Here is a 25369-nt window from a genome sequence, read left to right on the forward strand (position 1 = left end):
GAAAGCACTCTTGGGATAACCACAATTCGTAAATGTTCTTGAAGCTACTATTGAGCTAAAACTAAAAATTTTTAAATTTTTTCGTAACCACCTCTTAAGAATAGGCGGTATATTCATTTAGTCATTGGGTTTGCAAACAGCTAAATTTCTTTAACAAGAACAAATAATGGCGTGCCAAGTTCGGCCGGGCCGAATCTTGAGAACCCACCACCATGGACTCTAATAAAAATGTATACAAAATAAATTTAGTTGAAGGGCATAATTAAAGCATCTATGAATCAAATGATTGAGAGACCGATTTATATGGGAGCTATATCAGGTTAAACAAGTAAAAGAGCGTTAAGTTCGGCCGATCCGAACTTTGGATACCCACCACCTCGGGTATATATGTAAACCGCCTTTCGCCAAAATCCGGTGAAAAATGCATACCTTATGCCCCATAGCAGTTATAACGAAATATGTTCCGATTTGGACCAAATACTAATAAGTACAAGACACTCAATTCAATTCAATTGTGTATAATAAAACATTGAACTTTTTAGCAGCTATATCTAAGAATAAACGACACGGATGTCGAAAAGCCTAACATAAGTCACTGTGTCAAAATTCAGTGAAATTGGATTATAAATGGGCTTTTAATGGGGCTAAGACTTTAAATCGAGATATCGGGCTATATGGCAGCTATATCCAAAAATGGACCGATTTTGGCCAAGTTGCAGAAACATGTCGAAGGGCCCAACATAACTCACTGTCCCAAATTTTGGCGACATCGGACAATAAACGCGCCTTTTACTGGTCCACAACTTTAAATCTAGGATCGGTCTATATGGCAGCTGTATTCAAATCTGAATCGATCTGGACCAAACTGCAGAAATATGTCGAAGGACCTAACACAACTCACTGTCCCAAAATTCGGCGGAATCGTACAATAAATGCGCCTTTTATGGGTCCAAAACCTTAAAACTAGAGATCGGTCTAAAGGGTGATTTTTTTGAGGTTAGGATTTTCATGCATTAGTATTTGACAGATCACGTGGGATTTCAGACATGGTGTCAAAGAGAAAGATGCTCAGTATGCTTTGACATTTCATCATGAATAGACTTACTAACGAGCAACGCTTGCAAATCATTGAATTTTATTACCAAAATCAGTGTTCGGTTCGAAATGTGTTCATTCACCATAACGTTGCGTCCAACAGCATCTTTGAAAAAATACGGTCCAATGATTCCACCAGCGTACAAACCACACCAAACAGTGCATTTTTCGGGATGCATGGGCAGTTCTTGAACGGCTTCTGGTTGCTCTTCACTCCAAATGCGGCAATTTTGCTTATTTACGTAGCCATTCAACCAGAAATGAGCCTCATCGCTGAACGGTGAATGAACACATTTCGAACCGACCACTGATTTTGGTAATAAAATTCAATGATTTGCAAGCGTTGCTCGTTAGTAAGTCTATTCATGATGAAATGTCAAAGCATACTGAGCATCTTTCTCTTTGACACCATGTCTGAAATCCCACGTGATCTGTCAAATACTAATGCATGAAAATCCTAACCTCAAAAAAATCACCCTTTATATGACAGCTATATTCAAATTTGAATCGATTTGGACCAAATTGCAGAAATATGTCGAAGGGCCTAACACAACTCACTGTCCCAAATTTCAGCAAAATCGGATAATAAATGTGGCTTTTATGGGCGTAAGACCCTACATAGGCGCATCGGTCTATATGGCAGCTATATTCAAATCTGAACCGATCTAAGCCAAGTTGAAGAAGAATGTCGAAGGGCCCGACACAACTCACTGTCCCAAATTTTGGCAACATCGGACAATAAATGCGAATTTTACGGGCGCTAGACCTTAAATCAAGAGATCGGTCTATATGGGAGCTATAACCAAATCTGGACCGATCTAAGCCAATCTGAAGAAGAATGTCTAAGGGCCCAACACAACTCACTGTCCCAAATTTTGGCGACATCGGACAATAAACGCGCCTTTTACTGGTCCACAACTTTAAATCTAGAGATCGGTCTATATGGCAGCTGTATTTAAATCTGAATCGATCTGGACCAAACTGCAGAAATATGTCGAAGGACCTAACACAACTCACTGTCCCAAAATTCGGCGGAATCGTACAATAAATGCGCCTTTTATGGCCCCAAAACCTTAAATCGAGAGATAAGTCTATATGACAGCTATATTCAAATCTGAATCGATCTGGACCAAACTGCAGAAATATGTCGAAGGGCCTTACACAGCTCACTGTCCCAAACTTTGGCGACATCGGACAATAAATGCGATTTTTATGGTCGTAGGACCTTAAATCAAAAGATCGGTCTATATGGCAGCTATAACCAAATCTGGACCCATCTGGGCCAAATTGAAGAAAGATGTCGAGTGGCCTAACACAACCCACTGTCCCAAATGTCAGCCAAATCGGATAATAAATGTGGCTTTTAAGGGCCTAAGACCCTAAATCGGACCATCGCTCTATATAGCAGCTATAACCAAATTTCAACCGATCTGGACCAAATTGACGAAGTATGTCGAAGGGACAAACGCAACTCACAGTCCCAAATTTCAGCAAAATCGGATAATAAATATGGCTTTTATGGGCCTAAGACCCTAAATCGGTGCATCGGTTAATATGGCAGCTATATGCAAATCTTGAACGATCTAGACCAAACTGCACAAATATGTGGAGGGGCTTAACTTAACTCTCTGTCTCAAATTTTGGCGATATCGGACAAAAATGCGCTTTTTATGGGCGCAAGACCCTAAGTCAGAGGACCGATCCTGAGTTGTGTTGTGTTAGGCCCTTCGATATTCTTCGTCAATTTGGCCCAGATTGGTCCAGACTTGGATATAGCTGCCATATTGACCGATCCTCCGATTTAGGGTCTTAGGCCCATAAAAGCCACATTTATGATCCTATTTTGCTGAAATTTTAAACAAAGAGTTGTGTAAGACCCTTCAACATCCTTCGTCAATTTGGTAAAGATCGGAGCAGATTTAGATATAGCTGCCATATAAACCGATCTTGGGTCTTGACTTCTTAACCCTCTAGAGGGCGCAATTCTTATCCGATTGAAATGAAATTTTGCGCGAGGTATTTTGCTATGACTTTCAACAGCTGTGGTGATTATGGTTCAAATCGGTTCATAACCTGATATAGCTGCCATATAAACCGATATGGGGTCTTGACTTCTTGAACCACTAAAGGGCACAATTGTTATCCGATTTAGCTGGAATTTTGCTTGAGGTGTTGTGTTATGACTTCCAATAACTGTATTAAAAATAGTTCAAATCGGTTCATAACCTGATATAGCTGCCATATAAACCGATATGGGATCTTGACTTCTTGAGCCACTAGAGGGCGCAATTATTATCAGATTTGGCTAAAATTTTGCATGAGGCGTTTTGCTAGGACCTTCAACAACTGTGGTGAGTATGGTCAAAATCGGTCTATGTCCTGGTATAGCTGCCTTTTGAACCGATCTGGAGTCTTGACTTCTTTAGCCTCTACAGGGAGCAATTCCTAACCGATTTGGCTGAAATTATGCATGACGTGTTTCGTTATGATGTCCAATAAGTGTGCCAAGTATGGTTTAAATCGTTTAAAAACCTGATATAGCGGCCATATAAACCGATCTTGGGTCTTGACTTCTTGAGCCTCTAGAGGGCGCAATTCTTATCCGATTGGAATGAAGTTTTGTACGACGTGTTGTGTTATGATATTCAACAACTGTGCCGAGTATGGTTCAAATCGGTTCATAACCTGATATAGCTGTCATATAAACCGATCTGTAGACTTGACTTCTTGAGCATCTAGAGGGCGCAATTCCTATCCGATTTGGCTGAAATTTTGCATAACCTATTTTATTATGACTTTAAACAACTGTGCTAAATAAGGACCAAATCGGTTTATAGTCTGATATGGCTGCCATATAAACCGATCTGTGATCTTGACTTCTTGAGCCTTAGAGGGCGCAATTCTTATCCGATTTGAATGAAATTTTGCACGGCGGATCCTCGCATGACCATTAACATACATGTTTGTTATGGTCTCAATCGGTCTATACAGCCTGATACAGCTCCCGTAAATCTCCCCCCAAAGGGCGCAATTCTTATTCGAATTGGCTGACATTTTACACAGGTCTCCAACATATAATTTAATTGTGGTCCAAACCGGACCATATCTTAATATCGCTCTAATAGCAGAGCAAATCATTTCTTTTATCCTTTTTTTTGCCTAAGAAGAGATGCCGGGAAAAGAGTTCGACAAATGCAAACCATGGTGCAGGGTATATAAGATTCAGCCCGGCCGAACTTAGCACGTTTTTTGCTTGTTTTTGTTTTAACATCTACAAATCTGCATACGGGCTTTTCCATCTATTGCCACATTTCCGTTTCCCTGAATTTAAGACATCAAACTAGCTACTCCAGTTTAGATGTAATCGATAACTCAAGCACTACTAACATTACTTCCGGAGTAGGAGCAAAAAAAAAATTGGAATCATTTGAACACTTGAAATCGACTGGAAAATACCACTTTAGCACATTTCACTTCCTGATTCACATATTAATGTGTAATTAGACCAATCGTCGTAATTTTGTTTCGATGAGCCCTAAAAGCAAATGCTAATTCTTCATCTAATGAGCTCAAAATGCCATAAAAATTACCATGCAACAAAATGGTGCAACATTTCAGCTTTGATCAAAGCACTGCACAACTTGCATCTATGATTTATAAACTGTAAGCAAAACAATTTCCGTTTGTTTTCCATGGAAATGAGTTTTGCTTTTTAGGGAAATGAGGTTTTTCTAGTTTTGCATTGCTTGCCTCTTTTTTTTGTGTAGCATTGTTGTTTGGAGTAGTTCTAGTTGTTGACCAACATGTTGGGGCTTTATTACCCTAAACCCCTCCCGCCCCCCTGACCATATACGCTGAGGGGTGGTAAAATTCACACTAACATAGAAAACGAGAAACTCTTGACGAGGGAACAACCCCAAGTTGATGGGGAAAGCTTCGGATATGCCATGAATCTTGCCAAGGCATGCCGGACATGTGTGGCAAACTAACGGCCATGCGATGCGGGGACTCTGCCAACAACAAAAAAAGAAACATGGTTATAATTTTTGCTGGTGAGAAAGTACAAAAGTGAAGATTTCCCAAAATGCATTCGGCAGCGAACTCTTATTGGGCCCGCCTCTCATTGCTGGGGTAAGCAATGAAACCGAAAGCTGCTATAAAATCATAAGCATGCAACGACCAACTAAGGATTTAGAGAATGTATGAATGCATCATGTCTTGCTGCTTCGCTTCCTACTGCCTCTGTGCCATGATTATCTTCATATTCTGGCACTACACAGACAAAGTTTGAGGCAAAAGTACAAAATTAGGTCTAGCATATGTATGCCCATGCTTGAGTTTTAGACATACAAAACTGCCTTAATATGTACTTATCCAGAGACTCCCTCACTCACACACACACACAGACACACACACACAGGCATGCTTATACACTTGCAGTGGTACATTTCAAAACAGTTTCTAATTCAGTTAATTACTTCACAAAGCCTTTTAAAAGCAGCAACATCATCAGCAGCTGAAACATCATCAGCGGCAGCAACGGCACTAACACCAACTCCTCCATGCATCAGCAACAACTGGGGCAGATGCAACACCAGCAATAACAAGCCTCACATTTGTATGCAAATGTTTTAATCTCGAAATGCATCTTGGATGCTTTTGGCTGGGATGCCCTACAATCCAAGCAACCCACCGAGCATTTGGAGCATCCATCCAAAACAAACCACCCACAAAAGGGGGAGAAGAGATAGCTACCTATGGGTCCATACATAATTTAAAAAAAAAAATTGTACATCAAATTTTTTATAAAAAATTTTAGTTCTCTACAAAATGGAAACAAAATTTAATGTATAAAAAAAATTTGTAATTTTTTTTTATGTATTTTCCTTTCCTCCTAAGAAATTTTTCTTGGAGTGCCCCATATGTTCAGGCCTATGATTTCTCCATGGTGTGATATGGCAAAGATGTGTATGGAGTAGAAAAGTTCTAAACAGCCAGTCATCGCACAAGGATGCAATTAAAATTTTCCGAATAGAACTCAAATAGCTTTGATGCAATTGCTGATAATGCGTTATTGTTGTTGTTACTACTTTTGCAAGCGTTTGCCTCGACTGATGCTGTTTTGCCGCTCCTGCTGCTCCCATGCTATTTCAATGTTGCGTTACCAAAGTGTCCGTGAGTGGGGGTGTTATGTGTTTTGTAGGTGTGCTTATTCGCTTAGAGTGCAACAACCACATTTCGACTCACCGTCATGGCGTTACGCGTCCTAATACCAAACAGAACTACAGAAATAGTTGTGGCAACACTTTGGTGTTTGGTTGGTAGTTTCAGGCTTCAAACGTAAGTGGGCAACATTTGCATGAAATTTCATCTCAATGGTGCATTTGGGTAGCAAGACAGTGATTTTTAAGGTTTTACGAGTTAACTCGGCCGGGCCGAATCTGGGGAACCCACCACTATGGATTCTGTGTTTGTTTGTTTGTTCCGTATAGACTCCAAAACGGCTAAACCGATTTTCATGAAATTTTCACAGATTCTGTAGGTTGGTTTGGAAGAAAACATGGGCTATATAATTTTTTGATATCGGGAGAGGGGCGGACCCTCCCCCTTACCCTAAAAGCACTACCCAAAAATAAAAGTGGACCGTTCAGGACAATATGGGATTCAAATGAAAGGTACTCAAGAGTAGAGTACGAATTTCATAATAAAAGTTGAGCCCAAGTACCTGGGGCCGCCCCAGCCCCAAAACCCATTAAAATTGGTTTATTTGACGAGCATGACAATATGGGACTCAAATAAAAGGTATTCGGGAGTAGATTACGAAAATGGTCAGTAAGTAGAAATAGGCTTTATAGTTTCTGGATAACGGAAGGGGGCGGACCCCCCACCGTTACCCCAAAAACACCACCCAAAATCAAAAGTGGACCGATGTGGACAATATGGGTATCAAATGAATAGTATGCGGGAGTAGATAACGAATTTGGCATACAAATTCATAGCGAAGTTTAGGGGGTCACCCCACAAAAATGCCCAAAACGGGCACACTAGCCAATCACGGATAAATGGGACTCAGGTTGATTGTTCCGTATAGACTGAAAAATGGCAGAACCGATTTTCTCGACATGTTCGCATATTGTGTAGGTTGGTCTGGAAGGAAACATAGGGTATATAATTTTTCGGTTTCGGAAGGGGGACGGACCCTCCCCTTTGTGCCAAAAACACAACCCAAAATCAAAAGTGTACCGATTGGGACAATATAGGTATCAAATGAAAAGTATGCGGGAATCGATAACGAATATGGCATACAAATTCATGTCGAAGTATAGGGGGTTACCCCACCCCCACAAAAACGGCCAAAATGGACACATTAGCCAACCACGGATATATGGGACTCGGGTTGATTGTTCGGTATAGACTGAAAATTGGCAGAACCGATTTTCTCGAAATTTTCGCATATTGTGTAGGTTGGTCTGGAAGGAAACATAGGCTGTATAAGTTTTCGGTTTCGGAAGGGGGACGGACCCTCCCCCTTATGCCAAAAACACAACCCAAAATCAAAAGTGAACCGATCGGGACAATATAGGTATCAAATGAAAGGTATTGGAGAGTAGAATACGAATGTGGTATTAGAATTTGTGTCTTAGTACCCATCAGGCCACCCTAACCCCAAAACTCCCCCAAACAGACATATTAGACGTTTATTTCAATATGGGGCTCAAATGAAAGGTATTTGGGAGTAGATTTCGAATCTGGCATACCAAATCAAATCGAAGTATAGGCAGTCACGCCAACCCTCAAAAACGCCATTACGACTATATGATACTTGGCTGAACCGATTTTCTTAAAATGTTCGTAGATTGTATACACTTGTCTGGAAGGAAACATAGGTTATATAATTTTTAGATATCGGATGGAGGTGGACCTTTCCCCAAAACCGCCACCCATATCCGAAAGTGGTCCGATGGGCACAATAAGGGTATCAAATAAAAGGCATTGGAGACCAGAAAACGAATAAGATATTAAAGTACCCAGCGGGCCCCTCAACCCCAAAACTCCTCTTAACAGATATATTTGAAGTTCCTATCAATATGGGACTCAAATGAAAAGTATTAGGCAGCAGATTAATGGTAGGTCGCCCACACCCAATTACCCCCAAATGGGCATATTTGCCGACCATGGCTATATGGGACTCAAATGAAAGGTATTAGAGAGTAGATTACGAATATGACCATAAAATTTGTGTTAAAATATAGATGGCGCTTTTCCTCCTAAAGATACGCCAAATGGGTTATTTGTCCCATTGTGACAATGTGGGACTCAAATGAAAGGTATTTGTGAGTAGAAAACGAATTTGATATCCAACTTTGGAGCCAAGGGCTTTGGGGTACGCCCTAAAGCACCCCCTAAGCTGAAATGTCTGCGGATCCCCTCCCCTAATGAGAACATTACCTTAAGGAAGAACATTACCACCAGGAACCGAGAAGGGGCAATCTTCTCACACATCAATGAGTGCTTTTCGATTCAAGTTTAAACTCAAAGATGAGGGACCCTCTTTGGAGAAAATTTTTTAAATGACCAAGCATGGCATTGTGTCTCGCAAATGACGCCAACAATAAGAGGGGATAAACAACGCTTTGTCCGATGTTCTCACCAGGATTCGGGCGCGTTCAGCTTCATAGACTACAATGGGACAAATTCAATATCCGCATTTAGGGCGAAGTGTCCCGCCGTGAAAAGACAGTAGAGAGTTAAAGAAGGAGCAGCGGAGAGGGCCCGGTTCGGCTAGTACAAAATAAATTTAGTTGAATGGCATAGTTTTATTCTATTGGGCTGCCAAAAAAGTAATTGCGGATTTTTCATATAGTCGGCGTTGACAAATTTTTTCACAGCTTGTGACTCTGTAATTGCATTCTTTCTTCTGTCAGTTATCAGCTGTTACTTTTAGCTTGCTTTAGAAAAAAAGTGTAAAAAAAGTATATTTGATTAAAGTTCATTCTAAGTTTTATTAAAAATGCATTTACTTTCTTTTAAAAAATCCGCAATTACTTTTTGGGCAACCCAATATATTCTTCTTCGTCTGGACATTGTGAGTCGGTCAAGCGTGTCGCCTCAAAATAGTTCAGCGGGTAATCCGTCGGCTCCTGCTGCTTTGTTGTTTTTCAGTTGGGTTACTGCTACTTGGACCTCACGCTGACTACGAGGCAAACATTCTATACCGTCATCAGGGATTGGTTCTGCGGTATCCTCTTCGCCGCCATCGTCAGACGCCAGAAGTTGGGTAAAATGTTCTTTCATGTCAACAAAGAGATGGTATGTGTTGATTTGTCCTTCTCGGGTCTTTTTCAGCAGTTGGCGCAGTGTAAATATCTGATCTAGGATGTATTTAAAGTCGCATTGATAGGGCCCAATTATCTCATTGACTATAGGTTTTAAACTTTCACATACTAGGCTCGAGCGTGTCTTGTATGCGTTGAAGAGGAGACTTATTCCTCTGTAGTTGGCACATTCCGTCTTGTCTCCTTCCTTATGTATGGGACATAGTATGCTGTGTTTCTAATCATCGGGTATGGGTTCTTCTAGCCACATTGTGCAGACAAGCTGATGCATCTATGCCTTATCAGAGTGTCGCCTTCGTTCTTAAATAGTTCAACTGGTAACCCATCGGCTCCTGCTGCTTTGCTGTTCTTCAGTCGGGTCACTGCTGCTTGGACCTCATTCTGACTAGGTGGTAAACATTTTATGCCATCATCAGGAATTGGTTCTGCGGTATCCTCTTCGTCGCCAACATCGGACACTAGCAGTTGGTTAAATGTTCTATCATATCAACAAAGAGATGGTAGGTGTTGATTTGTCCTTCTCGGGTCTTTTCCAAGATTTGGCGCAGTGTGAATATCTGGTCTAGGGTGGATTTACTAGGTTTAAATCCGCATTGGTACGGCCCAATTATATCATTGACTTTTTTAATCTTTTACACAGTACGCTCGAGAGTATCTTGCATGCGATGGGGAGGAGACTTATTTCTCTGTAGTTGGCACATTCCGTCTTGTCTCCTTTCTTATGTACGGGACATAGTATGCTGTGTTTTTAATCATCGGGTATGGGTTCTTCTATCCGCAATGCATAGACAAGTTGATGCATACGTCTTTTCAGTGTGTCGCCTCCGGTCTTTAATAGTTCAACTGCTAACCCCTCGGCTCCTGCTGCTTTGTTGTTCTTCAGTTGGGTGTGTGTTACTTAGACCTCATTCTGACTAGCAGGTTAACATTCTATACCATCATCAGGAATTGGTTCTGCTGTATCCTCTTCGCCGTCAACGACGGCCACTAGCAGTTGGGTAAAATGTTCTTTCCATGCCCTCAGCATGCTATCTGTGTCAGTTACCGGATTTTCTTCTTCTTCTCTGCGGGAGGATGTGTCTGCACCAAAGCCATCGGTTTGATGTTTAATTCTTTGGTAGAATTTTCGGACTTCATTCCGGACTTCTGTACATCTCAATTCGCTCACACTTAAGTCTTTCCATTTCCTTTTTCTTTCTGCGGATTAGACGTTTCTTTTCTCTCCTTTTCTGCCGATACCTCTCCTTCAACTGGCGCGTTGTTGCTGATTGCAGGGTTGCTCTGTATGCTGCATTCTTGGCTTCAGTAGCATCTCGACACTCTTGGTCGTACCATGGGTTTCTTGGAGGAGGCTTCCGATACCCAAGTGCGCATTTCGCGGCATTTTCCATGGAGTGGGCAATGGTTTGCCACTTCGCCATTGTATCATCGGAACAAGGAGTGCTTTCATGAAGCAGTTGGGTCAGTCGAGTGGAGTATTCCGCTGCCATTTTGTTGTGTTTACAGTTTCTCAATGTCCAGCTTCCGTGCAGGATCAGATCGTACTTTCCTCGTCATGATCAAACGGTTGAGAATCTTTGCTGCAACAAGGTAATGATCCGAATCTATATTCGCTCCACGGATCGATCGTACAACAAGAAGAGAGATGGGCCCATTGGTAAGTATACCGATCGATTCAGAATCACTTTCTGATTCGAATTAGCTATGTCCGTCTATCTGCCTGTCTGTCTTCAAATGGAACTTTTGAAACCAAAACCGATTCTTAAATTCATATCCGCATTTTTCTGTTCATTCTGACTCAATTTAGTCCCTTTAAAATGTATGCCCACATAAAAAACGTTAAAAATATTTTGATTTTTTCCTTTTTTACGAATGGTTTTGTTACCACTGACTTTGACACCACTTTGCCATGGCGCCATCGACAATTGGAATGCCAAATTGTAGTGGAGCACCTAGCCATGATGTGGTGCTGATGCTGAATATGACTTGGCCATTTTGTATGAGCAGACAGTTAAGTCGATAAATAACAACTACAGACATTCAATTTTCAATTCGATTATGCACAAAAATGGAATTATTATGGCCAGCAGACACAAACGCCCTACTGGAATGTGTTAACCCCGTACATCCCTATAACCACTACCAAAAATATATCAGTTTACACTGGCAAAATAAATCGTTTAAAAAGCGTAAGAAACTAAACGAAAGAGTCCAGGCGAGGAAGTGAAGAGAATAAAATAAAGTTTTCTTCAACGAACATATGCGAAATTTGTGGCTAGAGCACTATAGCTTAAGAACCAATACTGGCAAGATGTTGTCTACCGTAAAGTAACTTTCAAACCAGGTATAAGGAATTGCAGGACCTTACAACTGTATTTGCAAACCCCAAGAGGATTTAAAATTGGTTCATCTGACAGATTTCCTTTATGAAACCGTCAAATATACCTCCACTAAGTTTTGTAAATGCGCCCGTTAGTCTTTATTGGCGACATAACAGTGACCAATTCCATGAGTGACAGAGCGAGAAGAAGAGCCATTCATCACATCCGTCGTCTCCAATGAATAATACATACGAAATCTTTACGCTGATGTTAAAGAAGCTGGTGGGGTCGAGCTCAGTCTACCACCGGGGTCGCGAAGAGCCGAACTAGATATAGCAGCCCCCGACAACGAGCTGCAAGGACAGAGGACTTGCGACACATTTATGTGCGATGATGTCTCAGCGAGATGGCGAACGGGTACCCCCAGAGAAAAGTTGATACCAAACGTGATCATTTCAATACCATATAGTATTGATAGAAAGCAACACCGCATGGTATTGTTTTCCGGATGGTATGGATGAAACATAAAATGATTGGTACCGTTTGGTACTAGCCTTATTAACGAACTGGTATTGGTTTTAATACCAATCTGTTATTGGTTTCAGCACCAGACCGTTGTTGGTTTTAATATGAAACCGTGGGGCCTGAATCCTAGGATAATCCACTGGCTCTACAGGAGCGTGATAAGACCAATACTTACAATACTTAAAGTTGATACCAAACGTGATCATTTCAGTACCATATGGTATTGATAGTAAAGCAACACCGCATGGTATTGTTTTCCGGATGGTATGGATGAAACATAAAATGATTGGTGCCGTTTGGTACTAGCCTTATTAACGAACTGGTATTGGTTTTAATACCAATCTGTTATTGGTTTCAGCACCAGACCGTTGTTGGTTTTAATACCAAACCGTGGGGCCTGAATCCTAGGATAGTCCACTGGCTCTACAGGAGCGTGAATAGACCAATACTTACTTACGCCTCAGTAGTTTGGTGGATTGCTATGGAGAACAAGTGCAACATAAGCACCATACAAAAGGTTCAGAGAACATGTTGTCTTGCCATAGGCGGAGCGATGAGGACCACGCCTACTAGGGCACTGGAGACTATTCTAGATATCCGAACCCTTTGACATACAGATTAAGTGTGAGGCAGCCACTACGGCTATGAGACTTAAGACGATGGAAGAATGGATTGAGAATGGGAGCAGCTCATACCATCGCGGTATAATCGAGACGACGATAGGAAACCTGGAAGAAAGTGGAGAGGTTTCCGATCGGATACTTGAGATGAACCTTGAAGTCGAGTGCGAGGCACTGCTGCCATCGGCAAAGTCTTCGATTGACGGAACCCTAGTATTGCCATCTGGATGATCATGTTACACGGATGGATCAAAGCTAGAGGGCAGAGTGGGTCTGGGGGTTTACATTGAAAACCCAGGGACTGAGATCTGTTTTAGACTGCCTGACCACAATACGGTCCTGCAGGCGGAGATCCATATTTAGGGCGATCACGGAATGCGTGAAGTGGTGTGGTGCTAACGCAGTAAAATTGCCATAAGGGCAATAACAACCAGGATGGTAAGGTCACGAATAGTCTTACAGTGTAAGACAGAGATTAACGTCTTCTCTGAGGATGGGAAAATCCGCATCGTTTGTGTGCCGGGCCATAAGGGAGTAAGGGGAAATGAAAGGGCAGACGATTTGGCGGTGGAGGCCAGAGGACTGCCGTCAATGAACTTGAAGTCTTTCGGATCGATGCAGTCCGAGTTAAGGCAGTGGGCGACGAATGCGCATGCAACATTTGAAACAGTGAGACCTACTCACTGTTTCAAATTTCAGCGAAATCGGGTAATAAATAAAGCTTTTATGGGGTTTAGACCCTTTATTGGGAGATCGTTCTATATGAAAGCTATATCTAAATATAGTCCGATCTGTACGATATTAGGGTAGGATGTTAGGAGGCTTAAAATAACCCACTGTTTAAAATTTCAGCGAAATCGAATAAAAAATAAAGCTTTTATGGTCTTCAGACCCTTATCGGGAAATCGGTCTATATGGCAACTATATCCAAATATGGACCGATCTAATCCACATTTAGGTCAGATGTCGGGAGATTTAAAATAACCCACTGTTGCAAGTTTTAGCGAAATCGGATAATACAAAGCTCAACACCACTTTTGGCGCGATGACAAGAATTCTAATGTGATGCTATCTGGTATTGAATTGATACCAAATGGTATTAAAAATCTTTGCCAAAGACGAGAACAAAATTATACCTGGTATTGGCAGAGTACCGTCATTTTTCTATCTGTGTAGCACAGGGGTGCTCTACAGATAGATGCAGTCTGGGAAGTGATGCCCCTGTGGACTCCCCAATTAAGGGGACTTTGATCATGGCGTACATTGGATTTGGTGTCTATAAGAGGATTATGCGCGACACCCTTCTGCCACTTGAGCACAAATTAGAAAATCGCACTCCTCTCAAAAATGTCTATCACTTGTTCTCCCATTGTCTTAATAGGTGAAATCAGCTATTTGCAGCTCTTTTAGAAGGTAAAGCGACACACAGATACTTGGACATGAATTTTAAGGTCATACTCGTAGTCATAATGGCCACCGTAGCGCAGAGGTTAGCATGTCCGCCCATGACGCTGAACGCCTAGGTTCGAATCCCGGCGAAACCATCAGAAAAAAACTTTCAGCGGTGAATTTCCCCTCCTAATACTGGCAACATTTGTGAGGCACTATGCCATGTAAAACTTCTATCCAAAGAGATGTCGCACTGCGGCACGCCGTTCGGACTCGGCTATAAAAAGGAGGCCACTTATCATTGAGCCTCAAACTTGAATCGGACTGCACTCATTGATATGCGAGAAGTTTGCCCCTGTTCCTTGGTGGAATGTTAATGGGCAAAATTTGCAAAATTTTTACTTGTAATCTACTCCCAAATACCTTTCATTTGAATACCACATAGCCATGATCGGTAATATGCCCATTTCGGGGGTATTTTGGGGGTTGGGCGACGCCCAGTTACTTGGACCTCATTTATTATGTCCTATTTGTAATCTACTCCCAAATAGCTTTCATTTGTGTCCCATATTGGTACCTACATCCAATTTGTCTGGTAAGGGGAGTTTTGGGTTTGGGTTGGCTACTGGTTACTTGGACCTAATTTTTAGTATCATATTCCTATTCCACTCTCCAATACTTTTAATTTGATACCCATATTGTCCCGGTCGGTCAACTTTTGATTTTTGGCGGTGATTTCTGGATAAAGGGGAAGGCCCCCCTTCCAGTATCAATAAATTATATAGCCTATTGCTCCTATTAAACCATATTCGTAGTTTTTTCCCGAATAGCTTTAATTTGAGTACCATATTGTCATTATCGTCCAATATGTCTAATTAAAGGGGTCTTGGGGTCGGGGCAGCCCCCTAGTACTTGGACTCATCTTTTTCTTGTACTCAAGTTACAGGTCGAATTTGTTAAATTAATCGTCACGAAATTTTTTAAATGTAAATTTTTTGGCTCTAGGACGAACGGAATTGATTTTGAAAAAATAAATTCAGATTTAAATATAGCTCCCTTATATTCAACGCCCGATTTTTGCGATGGTCAGTAAACTATTGCTGTCTACGGGGTATTTTGGGAAAGGGGTAGACTCCCAGAAAATTGGTCCCGAAAGTGGATATCAATTTCATGCTCTACTCCCAAATACCTTTCATTTGATTCCCACATTGACGTGGTCGGTAAATATGCCCGATTTAGGGGTGTTGTGGGGAGTGGGGTGGTCCCCCAAACACTTAGCCTTGAAATATATAAGCATCGTGCTCTATTCTCATGTATATTATTTATTTGAACCCCCTATTGGCATTGGCCTCAAAATTAGATATCAAATTTATTTCTAATCTCAAATACCTTTCATTTAAACCCCTTTTTGCAAAAGCCAGCAAATATGTCCGGTATGGGGTATGGGCCCTAAAAACTACACTGTCGTGATGAACCAAATTGTCTTGGTGACCAAATACGTCCTATTTGGGCGTTGTTGTTGTGGTGGGACATCCCCTAGATATTTGATATCAGAATGTTGACATTAGATTTGTGGTCTACTCCAAGATACCTTCCATTTGAGTCCCATATTTCCATAGTCGGCAAACATGACTGGTTTGGGGGTGTTTTGGGGGATGGGTCGGCCACTCAGTGACTTGGTCTTGAAAATATATATCTCATTCGTGTTCTACTCCGAAATATCTCTTATTTGAGCCCCATATTGCAAATACTTCCTATAGGGACGGGGTTATGGGGGTGGGGTGGCCCCATAGACACTTTTTCCCGAATATTGATATCAGATTAGTGCTTTACTCCCAAAGACCTTTCATTTGAGCCCCATATTGCTATGGTCGTAATTTTATTTTCTTTGGGGAGGAGCGGCCCTCCAAATACTTGGTCCCACATTTGGATATCAGATTCGAATTTTACACTCAAATACCTTTTATTTAAGTCACATATTGCCATGGTCAATAAATAAGTCCTGTTTGGGGGGGGGGTGTTTTGGGGAAGGGATGGACCCCCAGAAACTTGGTCGCACATTTGGATGTCATAGTATTATTCTACTTGCAAATACCTTTCATTCGAGTCCCATATTGTCATTCTCGGTAAATATGTCCAATCTAGAGGTGTTTTGGAGGTTGGGGTGGTCCCCCAAACACTTGGTCCGAAAATTGGATACCAGATATTTTTACTCATATTAAATACCATTCATTTGAATCCCATATTGTCGTGATTGGTTTATATATATATTTTTGGTAGGTTTTGGGGCTTGGGGCGGCCCCCTAGGTACCCCATCCGAAATTTGGATATCAAATTTTTGTTTTCAGGTGATTTTAAGAGAGTACACAAAATTTTGCTTAAATCGCATCACCCATCTGTGAGATCTGACGTTTCTGAAAATAATGGAAAGGGGGAGGGTCCTTCCCTGCGATAGATCCGATCTTGGATCTTGACTTCTTGAGTCGCTAGAGGGCACAATTTTTATGCGATTTGGCTGAAATTTTGCATGAGGTGTTTTATTATGACTTCCAACAACTGTGTTGAGTATGGTTTAAATCGGTCCATAAACTGATATAGCTGCCATATAAACCGATCTGGGGTCTTGACTTCTTGAGCCTCTACAGGGAGCAATTCTTATCCGATTTGGCTGAAATATTGCATGAGGTGTTTTGTTATGAATTTTAACAACTCTGCTAAGAATAGTTCAAATCGATCCATAACCTGATATAGCTTCCATATAAACCGATCTGGGGTCTTGACTTCTTGAGCCTCTAGAGGACTCAATTATTTTCCGATTTGGCTGAAATTTTGCACGTAGTGTTTTGTTATGACTTTCAACAACTGTGCTAAGTATGATTCAAATCGGTCCATAACCTGATATAGCTTCCATATAAACCGATCTGGGGTCTTGACTTCTTCAGCCAATAGAGCGCGCAATTCTCATCCGATTTGGCTAAAACTTAGCATGAGGTGTTTTATTATGACTTTCAATAACTGTGCTAAGTATGGCGTAAATCGGTATAGAACCTGATATAGCTGCCATATAAACCGATCGGGGATCTTGACTTCTTGAGCCTCTAGAAGGTGCAATCCTTATCCGATTTGGCTGAAATTTTGTACAACGGTTTCTCTCGTGACCTTCAATATACGTGTCTTATATGGTCTGAATCGATTAATAGCTTGATACAGCTCCCATATGAACCTACCACCCGATTTTAGTTCTTGAGCCCCTACAACGTGTAATTCATATCCGAATGAACTGAAATAATACACATTGACTTCTTCAGTATTCAGCATTCATTTATGGTCCGAATCGGACTATAATTTGATATAGCTCCAATAGCATAACAATTTTTGTTCAATATTCTTTGTTTGCCTAAAAAGAACTCGCATAGAACTCGACAAATGCGATCCATGGTGGAGGGTATATAAGATTCGACCCGGTCGAACTTAGCACGCTCTTTCTTGTTAGATATTAAATTGCATTTCTCTTACATTTATATCAACGACATAAGGATGGACATAAGAATTTAAGGATTCATAAAAAGGATATCACCTTCTCAAAGCAAAATCATAGCAACATATCAAGCAAACATCACAATTACAAATTTGCCCATTCCATTTTCCCAAAGCAGCTTCAAAACCAAGAGCAAGGCAATCGTATTCACCATAACTTAATAACAGATGGAGAATGATCTGGATAGCAAAGTAGTTGCCTATGGATGCTGTAGAGTTTATAAATCGAGGGAAATATATTTCTTTACCTTTTCCATGTAGCTGATGATCAGAAATGCTGTTGCTATTCAAACATCGCTATGACGATGTTGTTGATGTTGATTCCCATTCCAAGGCATGTGTTTCCCATCGTGACCATTGGTGATTGTTTCTACTTTCTTCCTCCCTTTTTTTTATTGGCCTGATGTTGTTGTTGTGTCAGTTTACAGTTTACAGTTTGTGTTTGTGTTGTCCCTGCCAAAGTGTTTACCTCCTGCTGATGCTGCTTCCATTTCCTTCCTTCTGGTGACGAATGAATGATTATGATTACATAATGAACGAATATATCGCTTCCTCTCCATAGTCCTGCCTCTCCGTATTCAGTTGGGAAGTGTTGCTCTTGATGTTGGTGTTGGCAGTTGCATTGGTATTTACCAACTCCACATAGGATGCAGCATTCCTTATTGCCATGGCCTACGGATGTTTGGTGTAGTTATTTAAGGACATGTCATTGGTTGTCACACTATGCGTATTGATATCCTTGCTGCGGTCATGTATGCCTCGGTCATGCTGTGACTTCTTTCGGGCATTTTGATTTTTTAACTGCAATGTAAACATGACAAAGAGGGTAGAGAAAATGGAAGAGAAAGGGAAAATCAGCAGGAAATGCGTCAGTTAAAGTAATCAAGTAAACGTATGTTGATAAATTAAGGGTTTCAATCGTTTATTAATTACACTCCAACCCAAAAGGATGTCATTCAACGAAGGGCTGAGGTAATTTTAAAGGACTTTGTGTAGCAATTGATTAAAGGAATCATGAAAAATGTGCAACAGAGAACATATTAAAACACTATTGGGAATATAGTTTTTTTTTTAACTAGGATTTTTTAACTTTTAATCCTTTTTTAGAGTTTTAAAAAAGTCACTGTTTTTGTATTTTTAATGAGCCTATTAAATTTTATTTTCGTTACAGAAAACAATTTGCAAAAAAATAACCCCAGCATTGCGAGTCTAAATTTGATAAAGACATACCCTTTGAAGTGGCATTAAATCCGATTTTAAAAATTTCATTTGTTTTGTGCCAATGCTGCGGTTGCGGTTAGAGTTCAACATGGCATAAATCTCTATCTCAGCTCTGATGAAGGTTTTTTTGCAAAAAAAAAAAAAAAACAAACAAAGAATCACAAAACAAAAAACAATGCGAACCTAACCGTATGACAAAACAATCCCACGGATAATGTGTTATCGCACATCCTTGGGTACATACATTCATTCACTCACACACACACACACACGCACGCACACACACACACATACTAACTAAAGTATTAAATTATGCAAAATTTCATTTGTCATATTTACCCTTTGTATGGTCTCCTCAAAATTCTGATGCGGTTCAACTCGTTTCATGGTGCCACAGCTTTTCATCTTCTCCGAAGTCTGTAATGAAATACAAAAACAAAACAAAAATAACAACAACCAAATCTAAGGATAATGAAAAAAAAACAAAGGAATTAAAGGACTGTGCTAAACATGATGACGTTGATGTGGTTACAATTAAAATGCGGAAAAAAGGCTAAAGTTGTTCTGAACAATACTGAAACATGGACAAAGGGGGCTAAGTTTCGATGCAGGTTGAACTTGATATGCCCTACAGAAGAGATTCATTGCCAAATTTGTCTTTGTATTTCCGATCACTCAGCGAAAAAAAAAATTGACAAGAAATGGCTTTTAGAGTGATCTAAAGACACTTTGGACATTGGAGGTTAACGAGCTCATATGGGCCAGCTCTACACCAACAGGGGTACACAGAAGTCATAAATTTCGGCGAAATCGGACAAAAAATGCGCCTTTTATGGGCCCAAAACCTTAAATTGAGAGATCGGTCTATATGGCAGCTGTATTCAAATCTGGACCGATCTGGGCCAAACTAAAGAAGGACGTCGAAGGGTCTAACACAACTCACTGTCCCAAATTTCGATCGACATCGGACAATAAATGCGCCTTTCACGGCCCCAAAACCTAAAACCGAGAGATCGGTCTATATGGCAGCTATATACAAATCTGGACCGATCTGGGCCAAATTGAAGAAGGACGACGAAGGGCCTTATACAACTAAATGTCTTTAATTTTTACGACATCGGACAATACATGCGCCTTTCATGGCCCCAAAACCTAAAACCGAGAGATCGGTCTATATGGCAGCTATATCCAACTCTGGACCGATGTGGGCCATATTGCAGAATTATATCAAGCGGCATAACTTAACTCACTGTCCCAAATTTCGGCGAAATCGGACAATAAATGCCCCTTTTATGGGCCCAAAATCCTAAATCGAGGGATCGGTCTATATGGCAGCTATATCCAAATCTGGACCGATCAGGGCCTAATTGAAAGAGTATGTTGAAGGGCCAAGCACTACTAGCTATTTCAGCAAAATCGGATAATAAATGTGGCTTTTATGGGCCTAAGACCCTAAATTGGAGGATCGGTCTATATGGCAGCTATATCGAAATCTAGACGAACCTGGGCCAAATTGAAAAAAGATTTCGAAGAGCCTAAAAGAACTCACTTTATGGGACTAAGACCCAAAATCGGAGGATCGGTCTATATGGCAGCTATATCCAAATCTGGACCGATCCGGGCCAAATTGAAGAAAGATTTCGAAGAGCCTAAAACAACTCACTGACCCAAATTTCAGCAAAATCGGATAATAAATGTGGCTTTTATGGGCCTAAGACCCTAAATCGGAGGATCGGTCTATATGGTAGCTATATCCAAATCTGGACCGATCCGGGCCAAATTAACGAAGGATGTCGAAGGGCCTTACACTACTCGCTATCCCAAATTTCAGCAAAATCGGATAATAAATGTGGCTTTCATGGGCCAAAGACCCTAAATCGAAGGATCGGTCTATATGGCAGCTATATCGAAATCTAGACGAACCTGGGCCAAAGATAGATTTCGAAGGGCCTAACACAACACACTGTCCCGAATTTCAGCAAAATCGGGTATTAAATGCGCCTTTTATGGGTCCAAAACCCTAAATCGAGGGATCGGTCTATATGGCAGCTATATCCAAATCTATACCGATCAGAGCCAAATTAAAGAAGGATACCGAAGGGCCTAACACAACTCACTGTCCCAAATTTCAGTAAAATGGAATAATAAATGTGGCCTTTATGGGCCCATGACCCTAAATCGGCGGATCAGTCTACATGGCAGCTATATCCAAATCTGAACCGATATTGGCCAAATTGAAGAAAGATGTCGAAGGCCCTAACACAACTCACTCTCCTAAATTTCAGCAAAATCGGATAATAAATGTGGCTTCTATTGGCCTAAGACCCTAAATCAGCGGATCGGACTATATGGGGGCTATATCAAGATATAGTCCGATATAGCCCATCTTCGATCTTGACCTGCTTATGAACAAAACAAGAATCTGTGCAAAGTTTCAGCGCAATATCTCTATTTTTTAAGACTGTAGCGTGATTTCAACAGTCATACGGACTGACGGGCATGTCTAGATCGTCTCAGATTTTTACGCTGCTCAAGAATTTATATACTTTATAGGGTCGAAAATGGGTATTTCGATGTGTTGTAAACGGAATGACAAAATGAATGTACCCCCATCCTTCGGTGGTGGGTATAATAAATATGTTTTCAATCAAAAAATTATTTGAACCAATAATTTTTTTAAATAAATCCGGGTTTTTATACCCTCCATCATAGTATGGGGGTATACTAATTTCGTCATTCTGTTTGTAACTCCTCGAAATATGCGTCTAAGACCCTATGAAGTATATATTGTATATTCTTGATCGTCATGACATTTTAAGTCGAACTAGTCACGTTCGTCTGTCTGTCCGTCCGTCCGTCCGAATGTCTGTCGAAAGCACGCTTACTATCGAAGAAGTAAAGCTAGCCGCTTGAAATTTTCCACAAATACTTCTAATTAGTGTAGGTCGTTTGGGATTGCAAATGGGCTATATCGGTCAACGTTTTGATATAGCTGCCATATAAACCGATTTGGGATCTTGACTTCTTGAGCCGTTAGAGGGGACAATTATTATCCGATTTGACTGAAACTTTGCATGAGGTGTTTTGTTATGACTTTCAACAACTGTGCTAAGAATAGTTCAAATCGGTCTATAACCTGTTATAGCTGCCATTTAAACCGATCTGGGGTCTTGACTTCTTGAGCCTCTAGAGGACGCAATTATTATCCTATTTGGCTGAAATTTAGCATGAGGTGTTTTGTTATGACTTTTAACAACTGTGCTTAGAATAGTTCAAATCGGTTCATAACCTGTTGTGAGATGGTAAATGGGCCGCATAGATCCATGTTTTGATATAGTTCCCATATAAGCCCAATTTGGATCTTGACCTCTTGAGTCACTTATCCGATTAGAATGAAATTTTGCACAACGTGTTTCGCTATGACTTCCAACAGTTGTGCCAAGTATGGTTGAAATCGGTTCATAACCTGATAAAGTTGTCATATAAACCGATCTTGGGTCTTGACTTCTTGAGCCTCTAGAGGGCGCAATTCTTATCCGATTGGAATGACCTGTTATGTTTTGATATCTAACAATTGTGCGAAATATGGTTCAAATCGGTTCATAACCTGATATAGCTGCCATATAAACCTATCTGGGATCTTGACTTCCTGAACCTCTATTATCCGATTTGCCTGAAATTTTGTACGACGGATCCTCTCATGACCATCAACATACGTGTTTATGATGGTCTGAATCAGTCTATACAGCTCCCATATAAATTAAGCTCTCTATTTTACTTCTCGAGCCCCCAAAGGGTTCAATTCTTATTCGAATTGGCTGGCATTGTGTTGGCGGACATATAATTTAATTGTGGTCCCAACCGGACCATATCTTCGTATCGCTGTAATAGCAGATCAAATCTTTTCTTTTATCCTTTTTTTCCTAAGAAGAGATGCCGGGAAAAGAACTCGACATATGCGATCCATAGTGGAGGGTATATAAGATTCGGCCCGGCCGAACATAGCACGCTTTTACTTGTTTTTTCTTTTTCGTTTCTATACCAATGTAAGTCGGGGGATTGGTTTCCAGGGCCCATACTCTTTTGAGACCTATCGACGAATAGGTCTCAAAAAGAAATAGCCTCCATGTAACCAACACTTGGCATTAATGTAGTTCATGTATTAAATGTCAACTAAATTGAAGATTGTTACTGAATCTAAACATTTTGCTAAGGCGGACATAACTTTTTCCAGATTTTGCAAACTAAAGGACTAAATAAATAGGCCTTTACCCTATAGCGCAGGGTTAATACCATCAAATACACTTTCCACTAATTACCACTCGGCATTCAATGGCAAAAGTGTTAAATAGTTTTGCAAGGACAATTGCATGAAAACAGCGTTGGCTAAATCCTGTTAACCAACACACTTGACTTATCCGGGCGTCCTTTACTTAAGTCCCCTAAACCACCCCCAGCAATACTAGAATTTGTAATGCGAATACATTTGATTGTATTTAGTTACGAGTCTAGTCCTTGGTCCTTTTTCTATCTTATTAATGCCCTTTTTTGTGGTCGTTTATGTGGCTGCCTTTGTATGTCCGATTGTTTTTTGATTCAAACTGTTCTTTCATTTTTGTTGATGACACTGCCACTTGGCTGACGGCTCACTTGTACTCGACAAGTGAGTGTTTTATGATCATCACCTGAAAGCCTTTGTATGCATCATTTTTGTATTTTATTTTTTGTCCCCCCCAATGTCTTTTGGCCTTTTTTCAATTTTATGCCATTTTTTTGTTGTTGCTGCTATGTTGTTCATGGACTTCATCTTCTTATTTATTTCCTGTCATTTTTTGACCAATGTCCTGTAAAGCATGTAACCAAAACCTCTTGAAAAAAATCCAAAAAAAAAAAACAACAATAACAAAATATCAACATCAGCAAGGACTGCATTATAGCACACAAAAAACAACCTATGAAAAAGGCATACAGCCACTCACCTAGATATACAAATATACTTATATGGGAATTTTCCATGAAATTGAATGAGTTTTCATGAAACAGTGTTCTCATCTTATCCTTTAGGAAAGAAGATTTTTAGAGGAAAATATATTAAAAGTTCTTTGGGTTGCTATACATTGAATGGAAAGCATTGAACTTAAATTATCTCGAGGTGGATTATTTTCGACACATCACGAAAGGATTTAAAGATCAAAATAAAAGAGAGCAAGCAGAAAATTTGGTTTATATAGAACTAGCCGAACCGGACCTGCTCCGCAGCGCCTTCTTTAACTCTGAAATATATTTTGTGGGTGGGAACACTTCGCCCTGAATGTGAATATCGAATTCGTGCCATTGCCCTTGAGCTCGTAGTCTTATGTGTCCCGTTATGACACCAAAAGCTATACTGACCTCTTTCTTACTTCCTTTCAGTAATAGCCTCGTCTTCTCACGATACGGATCACCCCATAAGAGCTCGTAGTTGTATGTGTCCCGTTATGATACCAAAAGCCATACTGACCTCTTTCTTACTTCCTTTCAGTAATAGCCACGTCCTCTCACGATCCGGATCACTCGATAAATTTTTCGCCGTCTTACCGACTGTTTCGCTGTTCCACAGTGTTAACTGTGTTTGTCGCCCACGCGCTTAAATCAGACTGCGTCGACCCGAAAGGCTTCGGGTTAACCAAGTTTATCGGCAGCAGTCCTCTGGCCTTCAATGCCAAATCGTCTGCCCTTCCATTCCCCCTTACTTCGTTATGGCCCGGCATTCAAACGATGCGAATTGTGCCATCCTCAGAGAGGGCTATAATCTCCTTTTTACACTCTTTGGTGACTGTAATAATGCAAAAAAAATTTGTACGAATCTCACCATCAATCTCCGAGATCTGGTGTTTTTAAAAATTAGGGTAATGAGAAGTGCTTTGTAGAGGAGCGATAGCAGCTCAGACATTTCGACTCAAATATGGATATCAAATTCGTGCAGCACTCACAAATCCCTCTAATTTGAGCCCTATAATACCATGATCGGTAAATATGAACCGTTTGGAGGGTGTTTTGGGGCTGGGGTGGCAAACGGTACTTTGCCCTGAAAATAGATATCAAATTCGATCTTTATCCCCAAATACCGTTGATTTGAGCTCCCATTTGCCATAGTCGGATATGAAGTTCAGTTTAGGGTGTGCTTTAGGACGTCACCCCCTAAACTGAACTTCATATCCGACTATGGCAAGTGGGAGCTCAAATCAACGGTATTTGGGGATAAAGAACGAATTTGATATCTATTTTCAGGGCAAAGTACCGTCTGCCACCCCAGCCCCAAAACACCCTCCAAACGGTTCATATT

The 25369-nt window shown here is 40.7% G+C and overlaps 1 protein-coding gene across 6 annotated transcripts in view; it reads right to left on the reverse strand.

Moving 5' to 3' along the window:
* The window catches only part of LOC106091387 (uncharacterized), a 509131-nt gene that overhangs the window by 17110 nt on the left and 466652 nt on the right, over positions 1 to 25369 (reverse strand). For 4 of the 6 annotated variants that reach the window (XM_059363451.1, XM_059363449.1, XM_059363450.1 and 1 more), the window contains 2 exons: positions 19384 to 19461; positions 18072 to 18624 (listed from right to left, as the gene is read on the reverse strand). In XM_059363451.1, coding sequence (XP_059219434.1) covers positions 18496 to 18624; positions 19384 to 19461 — 207 coding nt within the window. In that variant the 3' untranslated portion in view covers positions 18072 to 18495. The remainder of the gene's footprint in view (positions 1 to 18071; positions 18625 to 19383; positions 19462 to 25369) is intronic. The other 2 variants (XM_059363453.1, XM_059363454.1) reach the window with 2 other exon arrangements.

This window comes from Stomoxys calcitrans, chromosome 2 (genome assembly GCF_963082655.1).
Source record: "Stomoxys calcitrans chromosome 2, idStoCalc2.1, whole genome shotgun sequence".
NCBI lineage: Eukaryota > Metazoa > Arthropoda > Insecta > Diptera > Muscidae > Stomoxys > Stomoxys calcitrans.